This window comes from Chiloscyllium plagiosum, chromosome 45 (assembly GCF_004010195.1).
Source record: "Chiloscyllium plagiosum isolate BGI_BamShark_2017 chromosome 45, ASM401019v2, whole genome shotgun sequence".
NCBI classification, from domain to species: domain Eukaryota; kingdom Metazoa; phylum Chordata; class Chondrichthyes; order Orectolobiformes; family Hemiscylliidae; genus Chiloscyllium; species Chiloscyllium plagiosum.
Genome location: NC_057754.1, coordinates 4,824,471 through 4,848,383, shown reverse-complemented (window position 1 = coordinate 4,848,383; position 23,913 = coordinate 4,824,471). Strand labels below are relative to the sequence as shown.

The 23,913-nt window shown below is 41.4% G+C and overlaps 1 protein-coding gene across 4 annotated transcripts in view; it reads right to left on the bottom strand.

Moving 5' to 3' along the window:
- Positions 1-23,913, bottom strand: part of LOC122543854 (spectrin beta chain, non-erythrocytic 1-like) — a 301,600-nt gene that overhangs the window by 173,384 nt on the left and 104,303 nt on the right. The window contains exons 1-2 of one of the 4 annotated variants that reach the window (XM_043682691.1): positions 18,413-18,511; positions 13,323-13,437 (exon numbers count right to left, since the gene is read on the bottom strand). The exons of 2 other annotated variants lie outside the window; for them this stretch is intronic. In XM_043682691.1, coding sequence (XP_043538626.1) covers positions 13,323-13,428 — 106 coding nt within the window. In that variant the 5' untranslated portion in view covers positions 13,429-13,437; positions 18,413-18,511. Of the gene's footprint in view, positions 1-13,322; positions 13,926-18,412; positions 18,512-23,913 lie in introns of those variants that run through there. One more of the 4 variants, XM_043682690.1, reaches the window with a different exon arrangement.

Sequence of the window (23,913 nt, the reverse complement as noted above, 5' to 3'; positions counted from 1 at the left end):
TAGATCTCATGGAATACAGGGAGAACTAGCCATTTGGATACAGAACTGGCTCAAAGGTAGAAGACAGAGGGTGGTGGTGGAGGGTTGTTTTTCAGACTGGAGGCCTGTGACCAGTGAAGTGCCACAAGGATCGGTGTTGGGCCCTCTACTTTTTGTCATTTACATAAATGATTTGGATGCAAGCATAAAAGGTACAGTTAGTAAGTTTGCAGATGACACCAAAACTGGAGGTCTAGTGGACAATGAAGAGGGTTACCTCAGATTACAACAGGATCTGGACAAGATGGGCCAATAGGCGGAGAAGTGGCAGGTGGAGTTTAATTCAGATAAATGTGAGATGCTGCATTTTGGGAAAGCAAATCTTAGCAGGACTTATACACTTAATGGTAAGGTCCTAGGGAGTGTTGATGAACAAAGAGACCTTGGAGTGCAGGTTCATAGCTCCTTGAAAGTGGAGTCGCAGGTAGACAGGATAGTGAAGAAGGCGTTTCGTATGCTTTCCTTTATTGGTCAGAGTATTGAGTACAGGAGTTGGCAGGTCATGTTGCAGCTGTACAGGACATTGGTTAGGCCACTGTTGGAATATTGCTGGGGATGTTTTCCCTTGAGCGCCGGAGGCTGAAGGGTGACCTTATAGAGGGGCTTAGATAGGATAAATAGACAAAGTCTTTTCCCTGGGGTCAGGGAGTCCAGAACTAGAAGGCATAGGTTTAGGGTGAGAGGGGAAAGATATAAAAGAGACCTAAGGGGCAACTTTTTCTCGCAGAGGGTGGTACGTATATGGAATGAGCTGCCAGAGGATGTGGTGGAGCCTGGTACAATTGCAACATTTAAGAGGCATTTGGATGGGTATATGAATAGGAATGGCTTGGAGGGATAGAGGCCGTGTGCTGGCAGGTGGGACTAGATTGGGTTGGGATATCTGCTCGGCATGGACGAGTTGGACCGACGGGTCTGTTTCCATGCTGTACATCTCTGACTCTATGACTCTACTGAGTTATTTTAAAATGGGAAAGAAAAAGTAGAAAGTATTGAGCACTGAGGCAAGGGCAAATATTTGCCCTGGTCTAGCATAATGCAAAAAGTGGCAAACACTAAACCTTTTGGTGTTATCTCTTGTAATTTACCTTTTACTGTTGGTGATGCCATTGTACACTTTCAGGGATATTAGCAGCTACCTGTCACCTTGCCCATTAAGACACTACCATGTGTAATGTCAACATTTATAACTTCCAGGGGTAAGCCAACAGGCACTGACAACAAGAAGGAAACCTGGCTGAAGCTTGTGCCACATATAGACAGGATCATTAAAAAGGCATCGGGCATGCTTGCCTTCATTGCTCAATCCTTTGAGTAAAACAATTGAGAAGTCATGTTGAGATTGTTCAGGAAATTGGTGAGGCCTCTTCTGGAATACCATGTTCAGTTCTGGTCACCCAGGATGAAGGATTTAATTAAGCTGGAAGGATTTAATTAAGCTGGAGAGAGTTTAGAAGAGTTTACCAAGATTGTTGCTGGGTATGGAAGATTTGAATTATAACAAAACGCTGGATAAGCTGGGACGTTTTTCACTGCAGCATAGGAGGTTGAGTGGAGATCTTACAGAAGTTTATAAAATTATGATGGGCCTGGATAGATTTAGTGGTAGTTGTCTTTTCCCTAGGACAGGAGATTTCAAGACGAGGTTGCGTATTTTTAAGGAGAGAGATTTAGATTAGATTACTTACAGTGTGGAAACAGGTCCTTCGGCCCAACAAGTCCACGCTGACCCGCCGAAGCGCCACCCACCCAAACCCATTCCCCGACATTTTACCCCTTCACCTAACACCAAGGGCAATTTAGCATAGCCAATCCACCTAACCTGCACATTTTTGGATTGTGGGAGGAAACCGGAGGAAACCCACGCAGACACGGGGAGAATGTGCAAACTCCACACAGTCAGTCGCCTGAGGCGGGAACTGAACCCGGGTCTCTGGCACTGTGAGGCAACAGTGCTATCCACTGTGCCACCGTGCCACCCATTAAAAAGACAAGGGGCGATGTTTTTACACAGAGGGTGGTTCGCGTGTGGAATGAACTTCCCGAGAGAGTGGTGGATGTAGGTACACTCACACCATTTAAAAACATTTGGATAAGTACATGAATAGGAAAGGTTTGGAGTGATTTGTGCCAGGAGCAGGCAGGTGGAACTAGTTTAGTTTGGGATTATGTTTGGCATGAACCGGTTGGACCAAAGGGTCTGTTTCCATGCAGTATGACTCCATGACTCTATGACCCCCACTATCCTGTGCCTAGGAATTGGTAATTACAATGGTTAAATGGGAAGGTCTCAATGAGCAAATTGTGCACCATTCATCAAGTAAACGGAGTCTCAATAGCTTCATTTGAAACACATCAGGTATTTGTTAAGTAATTTTGATGAGCCATACCTTTAACCGTGCTGCCCAAGATGACAATACCAAAGCCTGTTGTCTTATTGTGTTGGCAAAACTAGTTTTACGAGTCAGGTGTAAATGCAAATCAGACAGCTCATACTGCTCTCCTCCAATTCAAACTAAACAAAATAGTCAACCTGACAGCATATTTTTATATGGGGATGGGTTTCTTAGTTCATCAGGTATCTGGCTGAATAACACAAATACAACACTTTTAATTAACAAATCTACATTATCTTAAGAAATCAGACTGTGCTATTCCTATTTACACAAATCTTTAATACTGTGGGTCAGTAAAGACTCCTCACTCTTCTTGCAAGATTAAAAGGAATGTATTTTGTTTGTGTGTGCACAGTGTAAACGGAGCAGCTGATTTGAACATTCAGCAGTTGTTAAAGATTGGGTACTAACCATAGAACTGCAAGGAATGTTTAAGCCCTCAATGTTTCACAAGGATGTTAATCCGATAAGAGGACTTGGATAGTATCTAGAGGTCAAACGTTATGCATTATGTGCATACATAAACAGGGCGTGTGTGATTGAGACAAAGACAGGGAGACAAATAAAAAGAGAGAGAAAGAATAGAACAAGTTTTCAAATTTCTGTTCACATTAGCATTTTCCACAATCTCAAGCTGAGACACTAAACGAGTATTTTACATCAGTGTTTACTGTGGAAAAGGACATGGAAGATATAGAATGTAGGGAAATAGATGGTGACATCTTGAAAAATGTCCATATTACACAGGACGAAGTATCGGACATCTTGAAATGCATAAAAGTGGATAAATCCCCAGGAAATGATCAGGTGTACCTGAGAACTCTGTGGGAAGCTAGGAAAGTGATTGCTGGGCCCCTTCCTGAGATATGTGTATCATTGATAGTCACAGATGAAGTGCCGGAAGACTGGAGGTTGGCTAATGTGATGCCACTATTTAAGAAAGGTGGTAAGGACACTGGATAGACCGGTGAGCCTGACATTGGTGGTGGGCAAGTTGTTGGAGAGAATCCTAAGGGACAGGACGTACATGTATTTGGAAATGCAAGGACGGATTAGGGATAGTCAACATGGCTTTATGTGTGGGAAATCTTGTTTCACGAACTTGATTGAGTTTTTGGAAGAAGTAACAAAGAAGATTGATGAGGGCAGAGCAGTCGACGTGATCTAAATGGACTTCAGTAAGGAGATCAACAATGTTCCCCATGGGAGATGGTTAGCAAGGTTAGATTTCATGGAATACAGGGAGAACTAGCCATTTGGATACAAAACGGGCTTGAAGGTAGAAGACAGAGGGTGATGGTGGAGGGATATTTTTCAGACTGGAGGCCTGTGACCAATGGAGTGACACAAGGATTGGTGCTGGGTCCACTACTTTTCGTCATTTATATAAATGATTTGGATGTGAGCATAAGAGGTATAGTTAGTAAGTTTGCAGATGACACCAAAACTGGAGATGTTGTGAACAGCAAAGAAAGTTACCTCAAAGTAAAATGGGATCTGGATGTAAGTTTGCTCGCTGAGCTGGAAGGTTCGTTTTCAGACGTTTTATCACCATACTAGGTAACATCATCAGTGAGCCTCCAGATGAAGCATCGGTGGCATGGCCCACTTTCTATTTATGTGTTTAGGTTTCCTTTGGTTGGTGATGTCATTTCCTGTCATGATGCCATTTCCTGTTCTTTTTCTCAGGGGGTCGAAAATGGGATCCAAGTCAGTGTGTTTGTTTATAGAGTTCCGCTTGGAATGCCATGCTTCTAGGAATTCTCGTGTGTGTCTCTGTTTGGCTTGTCCTAGGGTGGATGTGTTGTCCCAGTCGAAGTGGTGTCCTTCCTCATCTGTATGTACGGATACTAGTGAGAGTGGGTCATGTTGTTTTGTGGCTAGTTGATGTTCGTGTATCCTGGTGGCTAGTTTCCTGCCTGTTTGTCTAATGTAGTGTTTGTTAACAGTTCTTGCAAGGTATTTTGTAAATGACATTAGTTTTTGCTTGTTGCCTGCATAGGGTCTTTCAACTTCATTAGCTGCTGTTTTAGTGTGTTGGTGGGTTTGTGGACTACCATGATGCCAAGAGGTCTGAGTAGCCTGGCAGTCATTTCACCACACACTGCAGCACAGAGGAACTATGCAGAGTAGAAGAAAATCACCTCTGCAGTGTATTCAAAAAGAACGGATACCCAATAAACACAGTCCACCGATTTCTCAGCAACAAACCCAAACAAGCAGACAAAACACATCCAGAAACCCTAGCCACTCTCCCTTACATAAAAGACATCTCGGAAATAACTGCCAGACTACTCAGACCCCTTGGCATCATGGTAGCCCACAAACCCACCAACACACTAAAATAGCAGCTAATGAACTTGAAAACCCCTATACAGACAACAAGCAAAACTAATGTCATTTACAAAACACCTTGCAAGAACTGTAACAAACATTACACTGGACACATGAATATGAACTAGCCACAAAAAGACATGACCCACTCTCACTAGTATCTTTACATATAGATGAGGAAAGACACTACTTCAACTAGGTCAACACACCTATCCTAGGACAAGCCAAACAGAGACATGCACGAGAATTCCTAGAAACATAGCATTCCAAGCGGAACTCTATCAACAAACACATTGACTTGGACCCCATTTTCCACCACCTGAGAAAAAGAACAGGAAATGACATTACCACATGAAATGATGTCACCACAGGAAATGGCATCACCAATGCAAGGAAACATATATACATAAATAGAAAGCGGGCCATGCAACCAGTGCTTCATCTGGAGGCTCACTGATAATGTCACCGAGTATGGTGACAGAACATCTGAAAACGAACCTTCCAGCTCAGTGAGCAACTCTAAATCCAGAACTCAACCTGAGCTCCAAATCTTCTCAGAACTTGAGTACAATGGGATCTTGATCAGATGGGCCAAAGAAAGGGCTGAGGAGTGGCAGATGGAGTTTAATTTAGGTAAGTGCAAGGTGCTGCATTTTGGGAAAAAATGTCTTAGCAGGATTTATTCACTTAATGATAAGGTCTGGGGAGTGTTGCTGAACAAAGAGACCTTGGAGTGCAGGTTCATAGGTCCTTGAAAGTACAGTCACAGATAGATAGGATAGTGACAGCTGCATTTGGTATGCTTTCCTTTATAGGTCAGAGTATTGAGTACAGGAGTTGGGAGCTGAAAATATGTTGCTGGAAAAGCGCAGCAGGTCAGGCAGCATCCAGGGAACAGGAGAATCGACGTTTCGGGCATAAGCCTTCTTATGGGAGTTGGGAGGTCATGCTGCAGCTGTATAGGACATTGGTTAGGCCACTGTTGGAATATTGCGTGCAATTCCGGTTTCCTTCCTATCAGAAGGATGTTGTGAAACTCGAAAGGGCTCAGCAAAGATTTACAAGGGTGTTGCCAGGATTGGAGGATTTGAGCTAGAGGTTGAAAAGGCTGGGGCTGTTTTCCCTGTAGCGTCAGATGCTGAGGGGTGACCTTATAGAGGTTTATAAAATTATGAGGGGTGTGGATAGGATAAATAGACAAAGTCTTTTCCTGGAGTGGGGGAGTCCAGAAGTAAAGAGCATAGGTTTAGAGTGAGAGGGGAAAGATATAAAAGGGACCTAAAGGGCAGCTTCTTCCTGCAGAGGGTGGTACGTGTATGGAATGAGCTGCCAGAGGAAGTGGTGGAGGCTAGTACAATTGCAACATTTAAGAGGCATCTAGATGGGTATGTGAATAGGAAGGGTTTGGAGGGATGTGCTGACAAGTGGGACTAGATTAGGTTGGGATACCTGGTTGGCATGGACGAATTGGACTGAAGGGTCTGTTTCTGTGCTGTACATCGCTATGACTCTATGTCCTAAAGTCCCTGAAAGCCAATGGAGAATAGACATTCAAACAGCAGGGGACGCAGTATTGGATTTCAGGTGCTTTAACATGATTAATGTACACCAACCTATGTAGATGGAAAATCACGCAGACTACAAATTGAGCTTGGTACCCAAATCCTGCCTTGCACATCCCTGTACATAGGATATATTGCAGAATGTATCCTCCTGACTGAAAATAATAAGGTAAGATTCCAAAACGCAAACAAAAAAGCAACCTGATCGTCTTCATAAAGTCAAAGTGTGGCTGTTTGATAACTGGATTTGTGGTAGAGAATATAGAATCAGAGAATCCTATAGTACAGAAAGAGGCTTTTGGCACCAATTCCGCACCAACTCTCGAAACAGCCCCCCCCACCCCCAACCTGTCCCTGATACCCTACATTGCCCATGGCTAATCCATTTAGCCTGGACATTGCTGGGCACAATGGACCATTTAGCATGGCCAATCCACATAAGCTGCATATCTTTATATTTTGGAAGGAAACCAGAGCACTCAGCAAACTCCACACAGACAGTCACTCAAGGCTGGAATTGAACCCAGTTTCCACGAGGCAGTAGTGCGAACAACTGAGCCACCATGCCACCCAAGTATATGAGGAAATAGCACTGCTTAACTCAGAGTGATTATGTGAATAAGAAACCTTTGCATGATACTGTTTATATATGGGGAAAGAGGAGAAGGGACGAAGGACTGGCTGCATGTCCATCTACATTACAATGATTGGCAGCAAGAGAAACAAGACAGTCAAGGTCTTTTTCCTACGGTGGGGCGGGGGTGGTGTCAAAACCAGGGAGCATATTTTTAAGGTGAGAGGAGAAAGTTTTAAAAAGGAAAGGAGATGCAAGCTTTTTTTAAACACTGAGAATGGTTCATGTGTGGAATGAACTACCAGAGGAAGTGGTGGATGCAGGTACAGTTAGAACGTTTTAGACATTTGGATAATTATATGAATAAGAAAGATTTGGAGATATGGGCCAAACACAGGCAAGTGAGACTGGTTTAGTTTTAGAACATGATCGGCAGGGTCTAGTTGGACCAAAGGGTCTGTTTCCATGCTGTATGACTCTATGACTGTAATTTTTCCACCATGATAAACACCATAATTAATTTTTAAAACTGTGTTTTGCTAGCTAATATGACCAGCATGTCGGAGTGCTCCCAAGCTGTGTTTGATTCTACCTGGCTGATGGTGAAAATATATGTTGGAGTGCTGCGCTTCAAATCAAACGAGACTGAGTCTGGTTGTTGTTAAGCTAGTTTAGATGCAGTACTTTATAAATGCATAGGCTAACATTTGTGCTGTTTTACCATTACTGCTGCTGCATCCCAATTATATCCCTGTTTATGTCTCATAATTCTCCTGTGCCACGCTAGTTAGTGCATGTGTGTTGTCTTCTCCCAATATCTTGTTGAGTTTGACTTAAATATGTCTTATGATTCTAACCCACGAGCTACCTGATGAAGGAGCAGCCTTCTGAAAGCTAGTACTTCCAAACAAACCTGGTGCTATATGATTTTTAACTTAAATTTTGAAACATCTGTACAAAGGCCAGTATCCCGTCACCAAGACACCCTTTATTTCCTTGTGCGCAGTACACTGACTCTGGCCAGCCAGCTCAGAGTCAGTCCCCTCAACTGAGGAGAAACTAAGTGCCCTTTTTATATTGGTCAGCCAGGTTAACAAACCCAATCAAGGATCTCGTAGTCAACAGGATCCATCTGGTTCCAATCACTACAAATTTGTTTTAAATCGTAACCCCAATGCAGCTATAAAACATGAAAGCAGGGACTGAATGGTAAATTCTTTTTGGCAAAACAATGCTACAGGTAGAAAACCGTAACAAGTTGAAGACTGACGTTGCGAAGTAAATTTGATCAGTACCAGGACTGATCTAAACTGAGAAGTGAAGTAATTTCTCATTGGTACAATGTTGCGCATACATGCATGGTGCTCCACCTAGTTGTACCGTTGGTCACAACTGCAACCTTTTCAATTTCTTTTTCTGATCCATGCTGACATCATAACACACTTCTGCATAATTTTGTTTCAGGGTATATCAAGCTGCAAAGCTAAGATTAGCGAACAGGGGTGATGATGGAAGTGGGATGGAAAGGGCAGTAGAAGAGTAAACTTCAAGGGATAGCCGAATTTGTAAGAAGGGAACAAAGCTAAAACCTGTAGAATGTCATACCAACCTGTCTGGTCCTAAGGACAAATTGGGAACAGGTCAGGCAAGTAGCCAGACGTGGAGGTCATTGCGGGTGACAAAAAGTCCTGAAGGAAAATGGAACGGTTCGTCAATGCTACTTTTTCAATGGTTAATGTGAGGTGGGAGGGATGACCACCCTTCATGATGTCCTCATCAATAATTCTGCCACTGGATGTCTCCCAGAAACAATCTTCATCCACTGAAAATTACTGTGAGAATTTCAGACGAAGGCAAGATCGGACTCCTATGATATGCCCTCTGTGATCAAACTGTCTGTCACACATGGTTTAGATTTTACATGAAGAAAAGGGTATTCTTTAAATGAGGAAAAATAAACATGCTGCAATCATGTGCATTTTGCTCATTTTAATCCGTTGCCCAATTATCATGGCTTGGTCTGAAATCAAGTTTATGAAATCACTTCTTTGTGTCTTTTCAAGATTGAGAACCCTAACCTCCTCAAGTCTACTCTCAGAGCTCAGTTTCATAATGCTAAGGCCAGTCTTGTGCTTCTTTACCATGCCTCTTCCAGGATTTGACAGCCAATTTATCCTCAGGTTTACCACGAGATAAGTGCTAGCAGCAGCTTCCAAGCTGGCAACAAGACACAAACTATACTTGTGAATCAGGAAGATTAGCTGCAATGAAGAACTTTTGTTTAAAAAATGAGATCTACTTGTCATTGGTAAACTAATAGAGAACTCACGTTAATCACTTAATGATATAAGAACACCGCCCTAACTAACTGCCAACTAGTGGAGGGACAGTTTGCAAATAAGCATTATAGTTGGATCTCAAAATGCTGCTATCTGAATACATAAATGCTTAATGCATTCATACATAATGATTTACAGCAATGTAATTTCAGTACTTTGCATTTTATCAATGAAAACAGCAAACGGAGAATTATCTGAGCAATTTCTATAAATGTTGTGAGTTACAATCAGATGTTATAGTAAATATCACAAGCAGCCACAATATGGGAGCTGTCAATGGAAAATCTCTTATTAAGCCTACTCAAGAGTATGTAATGAAAGGGTTAAGCTGCTTGCTTTTTGATCTCACACAGCATTTACAATCAATAATGTGTGTACAAAGCTGTATTTACTGATTCTGAATGTCATGTGCCATCCAGAAACCTCATAAGTGCCCCGAAGCACCGCTAGTCTGTTATCTACAGCGAAAAAGACATTCCACAACACAAGCTATTTAAGAATTCTTAATGCACGTATGTTGCTGGGTAAGCAGCTCAAGGAGGCAAGGGGAAAGAAACCAGGAAAAGTATGGTCATATAGTGGAAATGAAACAATATCTTTATTTTCTTTTGTAATTTCATTTTCCTGACAATTAAAAGACTTACACAGTGCACTGAAACCTTAGGTCTCTCAGAAAAATCTCAAAACAAATTGCAAAGAGATGACTTACTTTGTACAGCAGTGACTGGTTACTTAAGTCTTCCCTGCAAAAAGCAACAGATGACCATTTACTCTGTTAAGAAGGCACTGCAACAAATATGTACTCTTTTAAAAAAAAATCAAACTTTTTAAATTTGATTTTGTAAATCTGTTAATGGTCACCTCTCAGCCTCCAACGCTCCAACAAAAATTGCAGCAGCTTGTTCAGCGTCTGCCTATACTAAAAACCTTTTTTTTAAAATTTTTTAATTTATCTATATTTTCAATGTTACATTTCCTGGTTTGCCCATTACTCATCTATATGTTACCATCTCTGCAACATCATCTGAAAATGCAACATTATTTTCCACACAAACACTGAAAACATCTAGCTTTACTTCAACTCACTCGACTTCTCCAACATCTCTAATTTGTCATTTTACTTGATTGGTATAAGTAGTGATTGGACAGCCATGATGTCATCTCCTGCCCTCTGTGGAAAATGTTCCAAGGAAAACCAGTCTCTTTACAAGTTAAGTTTTGTTTTTGATCCTAAGACAAGTTTCTACTCTTATATCCAATCCAGTAGCGAGACTACCTAATGGCACTTTCAAACCATTACTTAGCTCTGCCTTTACTTTAGCTGAAACACTCATCCAGATCATTACCACCTCTGGACCTGACTTTTCCAATGCTTTCCTAGTCAGCCCCACATTAACTGCACTTTAAAAAATTGACATCATTCAAAACATCACTGCAGATATATCTTACAAAAGGTTCCTGACCTATATTGACCCCTATTCCATCAATTATTTGATTTTAAAATTCTCAGACTTTGTTTTCAAATCCCTGCATGGTCTTGCCCTTTCATACTTCTGTAACCTCCTTGGTCTCTACATCTCTCCAAAATCCGTGTTCCTTACAATTTAAAAAAATTCATTCATAGGATCTGTGCATCACTGGATAGTGTTAAGATTAAGTATTACTGGAGCTGCATTCATCCAGGAAAATATATTTCTCAAACACAGAATCCCTACAGCGTGGAAATAGGCCATTCAACCCATCAGGTCTACACTGACCCTCCAAAGAGCATCCCAACCAGACACACCCACTAACCTGCATTTCCCATGACTAATCCACCTAGCCTGCACATCCCTGGACACTTTGGGCAATTTAGCATGGCCAATCTACATAACCTGCACATCTTTGGACTGTGGGAGGAAGCTAGAGCACAGGAGGAAACCCGCGCCAATATGGGGAGAACATGCAAACTCCACACAGGCAGCGGCCCGAGCAAGGAAATGAACCTGTGTCCTTGGCATTGTGATGGCTGAGCAGCCATGGGGGAGTTAGAAGATGAGTTATATAATTCTTAGCTTTTTTTCCACAACAAAATCACTCCACCACTGTTGGCATTGTCTTCAATTGCCAAGGCTTTAAACATTGGAATTCTGACCCTAAATGTCTTTACCTCCCTACCCTTCTTACCTCATTTGAGATGTTCCTTAAAATCTAGTCCTTTTACCAAACCTCTGTTGAACAGCTGCAATATCTCATACAAAACTGTGTCACATTTAATTTGGCAATGCTTCTGTGAAGCACTTTGACATGTTTTAATTTGTTAAAGGTGTTAAATAAATGTAAGCAATTTTGTTATTAAGAGGGCTAACAAATGTAAACTACAGACTGGGATAAGGGGAAATAATAAATCACAAATTGTACCCAGCAAAATAAAACCTGCATATATCATCATCTCTAAGAGGCTTTATCAAAGGGTAAATCAAAATTGCAACATGTATTATTATTTATCAAACCATAAACTTTAATTCAGAGATCTTCATGACTTACAGTAATTTTAAGTCTGTGAAACAGAGCATATAGTAGGGAAGGAATCAACATGTCAAACATGTTCTCTCACTCATCCAGATGCAGTGCATCAGTAAGTTTATTTATGGGTGCAGCTCATTGTGGAATACTGACACAACGCAACTGGCATTACTAACATGAATACTACAGCTCAAAAACAGTCAAGTACAGAGGCATTGGTAGGGTTGTAAAAAAGGCATATGATGCGTTGGCGCTTATTGGTAGGGGGATTGAGTTCCGGAGCCACGAGGTCATGCTTCAGCTATACAAGACACTGGTAAGGCCACGCCTGGAGTATTGCGTGCAGTTCTGGTCACTGCATTATAGGAAGCATGTGGAAGCTTTGGAAAAGGTTCAGAGGAGATTAACTAGGATGTTGCCTGGTATGGAATGACGGTCTTACGAGGAAAGGTTGAGGGACTGAGCTGTTTTCCTTGGAGAGAAGAAGGTTGAGAGGTGACTTAATCGAGAAATATAAGATAATCAAAGGGTTAGATAGGGTGGACAGTGAGAGCCTTTTTCCTCGGATGGTGAAGACTACCACAAAGGGACATAGCTTTAAGTTGATGGGTGATAGATTTAAGACAGATATCAGGGGTAGTTTCTTTACTCAGAGAGTAGTAGGGGTGTGGAACGGCCTGTCTGCAACAGTAGTAGACTCGCCAATGTTAAGGGCATTTAAATGGGCATTGGACATACATATGGATAATAATGGAAGGTTAGGTTAGATGGGCATCAGATTAATTTCACAGGTAGGCACAACTTCGAGGGGTGAAGGGCCTGTACTGTGCTGTAAAATTCTATGTTCTATGCACGGTCCTCTGTCTATTAACTGCATTTCATAACATAGCTAGAATCAAACTCCAGGAACTGACAGAATTACAGTTTGTGATGCTACATGCACTAAAATTCCACTATTCAGATGTGCAAGCCAAGTCAAAACAGCATTGTCTGATATTACCAATTTCAGACAAGGAAATTTAAAGTAGTCAGCAACCCAAATAATTAAACTTGTCCTATTCATTCAATCAAGCAAATGATCATACCGAGTTTTTCAGCATCATAAACTAGCAGCTCCAGCACAATATTAAAAAAATGGCTGCAATTATGCAAACACATAAGAGCCAGTCCCACATGCTTACTCAGTCTGTCTCCATATTTAAGTGCTGAAGGAGCCCACAAAGGCCAGTTTTCCGATGGGGAGCAGACTACTTGCACTGATCTCTTGAAACAGGATACAGGAAAATAAGTTTCTGGAGTACTAATAAACCACAATACTCTTTGCCCACGCTTCGACCCACATCAAGCATACACATGGAAGTCTTGGAACAGACTGAAGCAGTAAGAAACTGAATTGCCAGACAAGAACTAAGAGGTAAAACTACAGCAAGCAACTTCCCTTCATTTCTCAATCAGGCAGGCACTGCTTAAAGGTACAGCACCTCTGTCTCTTGATTACATGTTTACAGAACACAGCATTATGCACACTCTGTTGCTGGTGCCTGAGAAGGAAAGGCGGGAATCAAAATCTTACCTTGCAGCTGCTTGAATCTTCCCTCTAGGACACTGGAATACTGTGTTGAGTTGACAAATGCCGCTGGTGACAGGGGTGGTGTCATGGATCTCCTCTGTACCTCCATCTGATCAAGCTAAATCAAGAAGGTTTCAAATGTGAAATAAAATGTAAAAAGTGAGGTGGGGACAAAATAAAATGTAAAAAGTGAGGTGGGGACAAAACAAAAGTGAATCCCTTTGAGTCCGAAAACTAGAATCCTTAAATCTCGCCACTGGATCTTTCATACGATCGACATCAGCAGCTCTTTGGTCCAAAAGCAACACGATGAGAACTTCAGCTACAACTCTGTATGTGAAAAGAGGACTCCCTCTGGCACTTCTCCCCTTTTATTTGTGGCCTGACTTCAAAAAGCTTTCTCAGCCACAAACAAAACCAAAAGGTCGCCCAAACTTATCCAGTATTCGCTGCTTCTTTTTTTGTTGTTTTTCTTCAAGTTCCACCTGAAGTGGACATTCCCAAACTCTGGGAGTAAAAAGGAATCAAGAATCCTCTGCCACAAGTACCCGAGAGAACTTTTGTGTTCCAAGCACACCTTCGTTGAATATGCAAAAGACTGCTCCCTCCGCCCAGCAGTCTAGTGTACTCGGTTATTACATCACTGAGCTCATTATCATAGGAGTAAGGTAGCCTGGATCAGTCCATTCTACAAGGTGCATGGGGGAAGGAGGACGAAGAAATAGTTACTCAGGTACACTTTGTAATCGTAAGATTGCACTATAACCTTTGGCTGGAAAGTTACTTCTGCATCTGTAATGCAGCCTTTACATAAAGTACTAAATATTTGGAGTCATTCTAAGACTGCCCTACAATTTAAATGAGCTGATAACACCTTGTTGTGAAAGGCTGAATATTTTTGAAATGACAGCATCACAAATATCAAACCCAGATCAGACCGCCCAAATCTTCTGAATTTGGCAGCTTTCCTGTCTTAGTCTCAGTCTCTGTTGTTTTTGACTTCCCCCCACCCCACAACTCCGCCTCCAAACTCTCCTCCCTGCACTTCCTCTTTGTGATCACTTCAACACATATGCCTGCAGTTAGCAGGGTGGTGAAACGGGCTTTGCAACATCTTTACTCAGCACTCATTTTTCTCTACAACAACCCCATTACCATCTCTTGGATAAGACAAATCTTTTACCCTGAGAGAAAACTTATTTGGCATTAATTTTTTCAAAAATCAGAACATAGTACTCAAACCTCTTACGTTAAATGCATGTTGTCTAACAAAAAGTGATGTAAATTCTTAGCGATATGCCTTCCAAATATCTATAGATCAGTTTCTGAATAGCTGTAATGTCACGGAATGTGGATCACCACTCATCTGTAACTAAACATGGCAAAGAATAAATGCCAGTAATATTTGGACTAGTTTAACAGTCCTTGAGCTCACCCGATGCCTTTGTAAAGCTACTATCTGGAATGGCACTGAGCCACTGAACCAGGAGTCTAAGATTCAATCTCCAGTCTTTGCTAAATTAACCAATCTCAGTCAGAGGTCATGCAAAGGTTTGTTTGTGGGCTTCAGGGAAGACAAAAAATCATTCAAGGCTGCCGGTGTTATTGAATCTCTTTGTCTTGGTTTCACTACTTTGCAAGATACTAATCAAATACAAAGAATAAATGAATTACTGCAATTCATCAAAATTTGGTTGTTTAACTGATGTTGGGGTTTACGCGCCGAGAATTACAAAGGGTCAAATCCTGTTCTTGTCTCCAGTACTCACCAGCAGAACAAACCAATGCACTCAGGTCAACGCAAACACTTTAACTCTAACAGAAATTCTGCTCATGTTCCAAAGTGCTGCTGCACAGAATAAAGTAAGAAATGAGAAATCTTAAAATTCCAGGGTTGGAGTTTTGTGTTATAGGGAGATTCTGATTAAGCTGGGATTATTTTCTCTAGAGCATCAAAGGTTGAGGGGTGACCTTATAAAGATTTTTAAAGGTCTTTTCTCTGGTGAGGGGTGGGAGGGTCCAAAATGAGAAGGAATAGATTTAAGGTGAGAGGGGAAAGATTTAAAAGGGACCTAAGGAGCAACATTTTCATTCAGAGGGTGGTGCATAAATGAAGTGAACTGCCAGAGGAAGCAGTGGAGGCTGGTACACTGACAACATTTAAAAGGCATCTGGATGGGTACATGAGTAGGAAGGATTTAGAGGGATATAGGCCAAATATGGGACTAGATTTATTTAGGATATCTGGTTGGCATGTACGTGTTGGACCGAAGGGTCTGTTTCCATGTTGTACAGCTCAAAGACTATAACTCTAACTCTCCTTCTGTCTGGGACCCAAGAGAGAATCATGAATAAATAGTTGGTTTTAGCTCAGTGAGATTGAGGGGCTGAGCAGAAAACAAAACTTATCCAAAAAGAAGAGGGAATATCATTATGGACTGCACTCAGGCAACTGAGACACATGTTCCACAAGTAACTTTAATTGTGACATTGACAGAGGCAAGGTAGTTGTCCAAAATCTCAGCTAGAGTCACATAATAACGTCTAAAACAATAAAAGACATTTTTTAAAAAATCTATGGGGTCTGAAACTCCACTGAGTTCATGATGTTCATATTCATTTATTTGTGTAACATTCCTGTGCATGCTCTTAACAGGTTAAAGTGTGATTAAAATGCCACAGGAATTATCATTACTTTAACCAAGTTAGAATCCGGTGGAACTGCACCAACCAGAAAGTATTTCTCTTCAGTTCTAATTATCAACACAGAAGATTATACATTTACAGAGCATCAGATGTTACAGGATTGTGACCCAGAGTACATTTCAGAAGTTGGAAGGGACATTCAGCCTTCAAAGGGATTGCTGAAAAGCCAATTAATTTTGCTTGCTTTTGGTAGGCTACATCAATACTAAGTACAGTCCTTCACCAAACTTTGGCAAGCTACCAAGGTTGGAGAAATAGCTATTTCAGATTTTAAAATTTCAGTGTATGTCAAGACATTATATATGCAAAGGTTTAAAGTTGTTCTGGTTGAGTGGCATGAACTGATTGCTGCAGCAAATCAGCTAAGGAGCATAAGAGGCGGCTCCCAATGCAAGCCCAGTGTCAAATTATCATTGCACAGGATTAGACACACACCCCTTTCAGAAGAGATTCTGCAATATCATTCAAGACTGCCGGTGCTGGGCCTGTCACACTGGCAATACATGGAGTTGTAAACTCCATATCACCAAAGCAAAACAGCTCACAGATGTTTAAAAGTCGTATTTCGGAGCTTAGTGGTCTGGGAATCAGATTTTACAGAAATGGGGTGGATGGGAGCAAAGAATACGGAATGCGCTGCTGCCTTGGGCTTGTACAGGCAGGATAGTATCCAGTCCCAGCCAGAAAAGGTGGCATCCTCTCCCTCCAGCGACAGCACATATAATTGCTGCAGAGTTCCTCTCATCTCCAGAAAAAACTGGCAAAACCACCTTTTTGAATTGAGTCCTAGCACCTGCTTACTTCACAATATATTGCTGAAAACCCGACTGCTGTTTGTTGCCTGTAAACCAGCTAGGTTCAACAGTAAAAAAGAAAAGAGCAACAATATTGAAACAGTTTGAAATTCCTCACCTAAACAAATAAAATTCAAAAGATCATTAACTAGTTTTTTGAAAAAAATGCTGTCGATATTCAGTTTGAAATTCCTCACCTAAATAAATAAAATTCAAAAGAACATTAACTAGTTTTTTAAAAAATGCTGTCTGTACTCAATTTTACACAAAATCACATGAATCTTAAATCACTACCACTACCTCCCACCTTTTAATCCTCAATGTTTGAAAGCCTTATTCAGCCACATTCCTGTGGTCAACTGCGAAACAGAACAAACAGTCAAACTTCACAATCAATAACTAGGAGTAGATAATAACTCTGACAACACCACTGTGCCCTACACAACCAATAACAGATTTTTTTTTGAAAAACGATATACTACACATTTCCCTCTTTTGGTCAGCTATTGCCAATCAATGACATTGTGTTAACAATCGCCTATTTTTGGTTGAGCAAGATCAGCATTCACTCAAGAATTACTCTTATAATTCAATCCACAGAAATTCTATAATGGTGTTTCATAGACCCACTGCCATTCAGGCTTAACATATAGAGTGTGTACGGACATGGTCTACGACACAATTGCATATCAGAGTCATAGAAATGTACAGCACGGAAACAGACCCTTCCATCCAATTTGTCCATGCTGACTTGCTGTTGTCACTTTAAAAAATGCCTTGCTATCTATACTCGTTATCCCTGGCAAGTTCTACTTACTCCCACTTTCACAATTTGTTTTCAAATCTCTCCATTTTGCCCAAATCCACAGTCTTCTGGTTGAGTTTAATCCTCTTTAGCAGTAATCTCACTGCAGTAATTTCAAAGAACAATATACTTGTTCTTTGAAACTCTCCCATAATCACTTTGCTTCAATACCCCTTTCTTCCTGCAAAGGCCTCCAAAAACATTACTCTCTTTGAACCACTATTTGCCCCTCATATCTTTTTTAAATCTCTCTCCTCTTAACAATATGCCCTCTAGTCTTGAAATCCCCACCCGAGGGAAAAGATACCTGCAATTTACCTTATCTGTACCCCTCATGATTTTATAAACTTCCATTAGTCATCTCTCATCTATGCTGCAGTGAAAAAAGTCCCAGCCTATCCAGCCTTTCTTTATAACTCAAACCTTTGAACCACTATTTAGCTCTTCCCTCTCCACACCAGTCACATCTCATCTCATATGAAACATTGTCAGACATTCTGCTTTGTAAATGCAGTATATATTGCTGGGTGTGCACACCACATTGTGTGTTATACCACAGACTACACAGCCCGATGTTTAATTTCTGATCTATGGGTGAATTAACTGATCTCACAGCTTTGGCTTCACATCTGTGGCCACACACTCAGTGAGTCTTCACAAATTTCCACAATGGGGAGCTCACGATAGAGCTGTCACAGGAATGTGCAGCAATTGCAGTCGTATCCTAAATGGGTCACCTCTTGAGTATCACAAGAAAATGTAACTGCTGTACGGTATCATATGCTTACCCAATGTTCCTACAGTCAAAAGGTTGAAGGCTTTACAATTTGAGATTCTATGCAAGTATCTACACTTCAAAACGTGGCATTTTACTTATTGGTTGGCTGATGTACAAATATAACACCTGGCATGTCATCCATGTTACAGCAAGACCTCAACCAGAACAAGACAGAATCAAATGACAACCCAACAGGAAGATAAACGATGACAATGAAGATAAACCTTGGAGTTGGGGGCATATGACAGAGATGCAATACTGCCACCCCATGCATGGAGGCCTATAACAGCTACTTGAGGTTTACTGTTTATTCAACATTGTTTTTCAAATTTGTGCCTTGATTTTTCTTCAATGCCTTTTGAGATAAATGTCAAGTTTCTGCTTACTATTTATTCCAACTCAACCAAATTCTAAGGATTTTAACTTTTCCTGTCTTTTTAATGCCAAACATTGTAAACTTCTACAACTTTCACTTGTGTACAAAATCAAAGTCCTGCAAGTGCTAGAAATTTGAAATTTCTGTATTCCTGCACTGTAGAAAGTGCTGGCATAACTATACAGACCAGGCAACACTGGGCACCAATCTGAAACATCAAATGGATTTTCCCATCTTCAGTTAATGTATTTCACTAACTGAGATTTATGGTGACGAGTCTGCCATGGCTTGGGGGCAACTATTCTCACAAGGTCTTCCATCTTCACCTCACTCATTGTGGAATGGGCAATCTTGTTGAGGAATTCCCTAGCAGGAGAGACAGAAATTTTCGATGCTGCCAGAGCCTTCCAGAGTTTATGCCACTGGCAGCAAATTTAAAGCCCAGCAGCCTACCACTTCATATGTTCCAATCCAAGAACTGGCCCTCACACTGTTGCCCTATACCACAAACCCTAAGGAAATGGCCCAGAAAAGCAAGTTTTTCCCCCACATTATCGATGAAGATCTGGAGGTGTTTGTTGGAAGGATGGTGGAGAGGAAGGCAGCACCTTTTACTGCAGATTGCCAAAAGAGGCCATGTCACCAGATACAGCCAACTCAGATAAAGAGAGCAGATTAGGTCAGTGTTGTATCCCAAGTTAAAGAGACTATACGTAAGTGTACAAAGAAGATACATCATCTTCTATACTCCATAAAGATAAGTGTCATGAACTTCTCTCTGTTACCACACACTCACAGGGGCCGCACTCTAACTCTAGACTAACCAAGGATCATAAAATATAACTCTCACAATTACATGCATAGCATCAATTCATCAGCCATCAACCAAATCATCCTTCCAAACTACTCTTTCTATACACTGTGCGTGATATTCATTTTTTGAAAACACCTCACTATCTCCTGTGCTCCTGCACCACGATCATCTACTCTTCCACACACTTTCATCATTGAACCTGGGAGTACCATAGTAAGTTACCCTACTACTTACAGTTTGCTGGCACAATCTTGTAAGCACATCACTACATCACTGTCATTACTCCACAGCTGGGCGATCAAAAAACGCCCTAGGTCTCTAACACTCAGAGGACTGCTGGAGACCAGGCACCTGCTCAGCCCCAGGCAGGAGATGATTTCAAAGTCTCAGATATTAATGATTACATCAAAATGCACAGACAGGTACAGGAATAGCCTACAGGTTTGTCAGAGGCACTCAGTAAGTAAAATCAAAGAATGGAGGAGTTTATCAAGGTTATCAGTACAATGCTAGCTCCAGCATGTGTGTGTCTCACTGCCTCCAAGAAGAAGTTGATGATCCCCATGGAAACCCAGGTCTGGCACACTAGGTCTCTGGCAGATACACAAAAATGAACTGCACTCCATTATTCAAGTCAAAATTGCTCAGGTTCAAAGGTTAAGATGAGGGGACAAGGGACTTCTACCTCACTCCAGCTGCCCCCTTCGTTTCAGGATGATGGTGTGATACCAGAAGGTACAATATGAAGGAGAAGAAACATACAGGTTGACTAGAAAAGATTTCTCACAAGAATACAGGGGTATCCAACCCCTCCACTTCCTCTCTACCTGTGATGCTAAAGTCTGCAGAAATCCAAGCCAAGCAGGGTGACCCTAAATCTGGGCAAATTACTCTCATTAGGCCGAGCCCTCCAGGTGCAAACAGTTCAAGTTCTTCAAGTCAACTACTAAGTAGACTCTTTCCACCTCAGCTTCAGAAGTCAGGACTGCAGTTTGTTGTAGAGAGAAGGAGAGGAAGAAAAATCATACTGAGGACACAAAAGCAGAAACGGTATCGGCAAAGAGGGCCCAGCAGCAAAAGATGGCACCTAGAATTGGCAACCTCCTTGACTTCCACGGGCAGTGATGACCAAGCGGTAGCAGAAGATGATCACAGCAACATTGATGTGATGTGCCCAACGCCGAAAGATGCGGTTGTTTGGTCCAGCGCAGGCGGTGGCAAGGTGGCGGCAGAGGAGTATCGACCCAGCGGCAAAAATGGTGCTGAAGATCAGGAACTTCAATGTTGATTGGGTCTCGTGTAGATGGTATGGAAGTTATTCTGGCAATTATGTAGTTAACTTAGTGCTGCAATGTATGCTCAGGATCATGTTACAGGGCTCCAGTAATAGATAATGGTAGTGCATTGTGATAGGCTAGTTAAATCACTGGTAGATGAGCTAATGCTGAAAATGATGGTGTTGTAATGTGGTAGGTTAAGTGTGATGGAGGGAACCAGCCTGGTAAACAATGATTAGTTCAGAAAGATTTAGCAAGCCAGCATGATTGGCTATGCTAATATTATCTGATAAGCGCGGGACCAACAATTGTATAAACTGGAGGAGAACAAAGAGCTTGTGGGGAGGCAGGGAAGATATTATGCTGGCTCCAACAGCTTTGATTTTGCCAGGTTAAAGTTTAATTCATGAAGGATTTCCTGTGTCTCCTGGTAATCTTTTATAGAACATTGAATGATATTTCCACAACAACAGCAGTGAAGCAGCGGTGGAAGAATGGCAACAGAGGTGTTGTTGATGGTGATGAACTGGTTCAGGACAGATGAGCATTATACAAGATAGTATAGAACCTGCAAGAGGCAGTGCTTTGTGCAACATTTCTTGACAGACCACTGTGTCATGATGGAGAATGGATATGTGGACTGCCCTTTGGACATTCAGAACCACAGATGAGTTACATCACAAAGGGAGGTCATTTGCACCTGCACGCACACAAGGTAATGATGCTCATTTTTATTATATTCTTACTGTAAAATACATGTGACAATAAAATCAAAGGTGGCACAGGTGACACATAAAATTGAAGATAATCTTGCACTTTTGTAAATATATCTGAGCTTGTACTTGTCACTGTTGGATGTGGTTAAATTAAACCCATGTGAGGGATGAGAGGTCTCTTCAGACATTCCAAAGATGAAAGAGGTTGTAATGGCCAAGCATTGCTCACCTCTTACAATCAAACAACTCCATGACTCCAGATAGCCTCAAACATCATAAATCCTTGAACTGTGGTGTTGAGGACCGCAGCCATGTTTTTGTACTTTGATGTGGACGCTAAGGTTAAAACAGTGTGCAGGGATTATGCTAGCGTCTGGCCTGCATACATCATCCCAAACTTACCTTTGCTGCAAGTAAAAGTTTGTTCTATACATGAACTACTCAAGGGAGCACATTGCCATTCAATGTTGTGAGCCTGCACAAGTCCAAGCCTACATCAGAGCAGATCATTCTCAATGTTAAGATGGGATAAGGAATTTCAATTATAAGGACAGATAGAAGATGTTGAGGCTGTTCACCTCAGATAAAAGAAGGTGAAGAGGATATCTAAAAGAGATTTTCAAAATCATCAATGGGATAGAAAGGAAGAAACTGTTCATGCTTGTAAAAGCAACAAGAATAAGACGGCACAGATTTAAAGTACAGCAAATGATGCAAAGATGAAATAAGGGAAACCTTTTCACTCAGCAAGTACTGAGGGCATTCAGTGCACTGCTTGAATGTTTGGTGGAAGTAGGTTCAACTGAGATATTCAAGAGGACATTGGTTGATTATTTGAACAAAAATAATGTGCAAGAGTCTGGGGAAAAGTATGAGATGGACATGAGGTAATGATGCTCATTTAACAAGCAGTGCAGGTGCAAATGAACTCCCTCTGTGGTGTTAACATGTCTGTGATTCTGAATGTCCAAAGGGCAGTTCAAATATCCATTCTCCCTCATAGCACAGTGGTATGTCAAGAAAAGCTGCCCAAAGTACTGTCTCTTGCAGGTTCTATACTATCTTGTATGATGCACAAACATTTCACGGTAACTATGCATACTCTGAAACAATGATGAAAGAGTTAAATGGAGACTCCTCAAGATACCTTCTAAACTAAACTGAGAGATTTAAATGCACAACACTTTGATATGATGGCAGCCTTAAGAGCTACCTAACCTTAATGCCATGTGACATTACTGCACTGTATCACTGACTTGCTACATTCACACGAATGGTCAACAGGACATGTAATGTTCAGGTACTTAAAAATGGGATCACCCAATGATTGAAGCATTTAATCAGATGAATAACTAAAGAGTTATTCAGCAACAAGTATTGATATCATGATCCATATATCCTTTGCATTGGGCAGGTCCTGCTTGTCATATAACCACAAAATCTTAAAAATTAAAGGTTACAATTCAGTTCATCCATCCTGGAAGCAGTTTCAAAGAGATTATCTCTGGCTTCTTGCACTCAATATTGCACTGCTCTGTCATTCTGTTTTGGGAATGACCCTCCTGGTCAATATCCTGATCGCCAAGTTCAGAAGATGACTTATTGTAGCCTTGTGTGCCTAGAGTGAAAAGATTTGTTTGTGAGCAGTACAGGCAAATCAAAGTAAGCAAAGATATACAGATCATTAGGTGCTAAGACAGAGCGAGGCATACAGGTTACACTCCGGAGGAGGTATGCAAAGCAAGATCAACATTAGCAAGACCAACATTATTTGGAGCTAGAGAGTCCATTCATCAATCTAATTAACAGCAGGGAAGAAGCCATTCTTGAACTGTTGGTGCATATGTTCAAGCTTCTGCCTGACAGAAGAGGTTGTAGAAAAGCATTTCCAACATGGGAGGAGTCTTTGATGTTGGCAGCGAGAAGTGTAAATGGAGTCCATGGATGGTAGGTTAGCTTCCGTGATGGTCTGAGCTATGCACAGTTTCTTACAGTCCTGGAAAGAACAGTTACCATATTGGGTCATTGTGCACCTGATAGTATGCTTTTAATGGCACATCTGTAAAAGTTGGTGAGGGTCACAACCATGCCAAAATTTCTAAGCCGCCTGAGGAAGAAGAGGCATTGTTGTGCCTTCTTAACAGTCCCATCTATGTACCAAATTGCTACTAATGAGGTGCAAATTCATGAAAATAGGATAGAACATAGAAGAATACAGCGCAGTACAGGCCCTTTGGCCCTCGATGTTGCGCCGATCCAAGCCCACCTAACCTACACTAGCCCACTATCCTCCATATGCCTATCCAATGCCCGCCTAAATGCCCATAA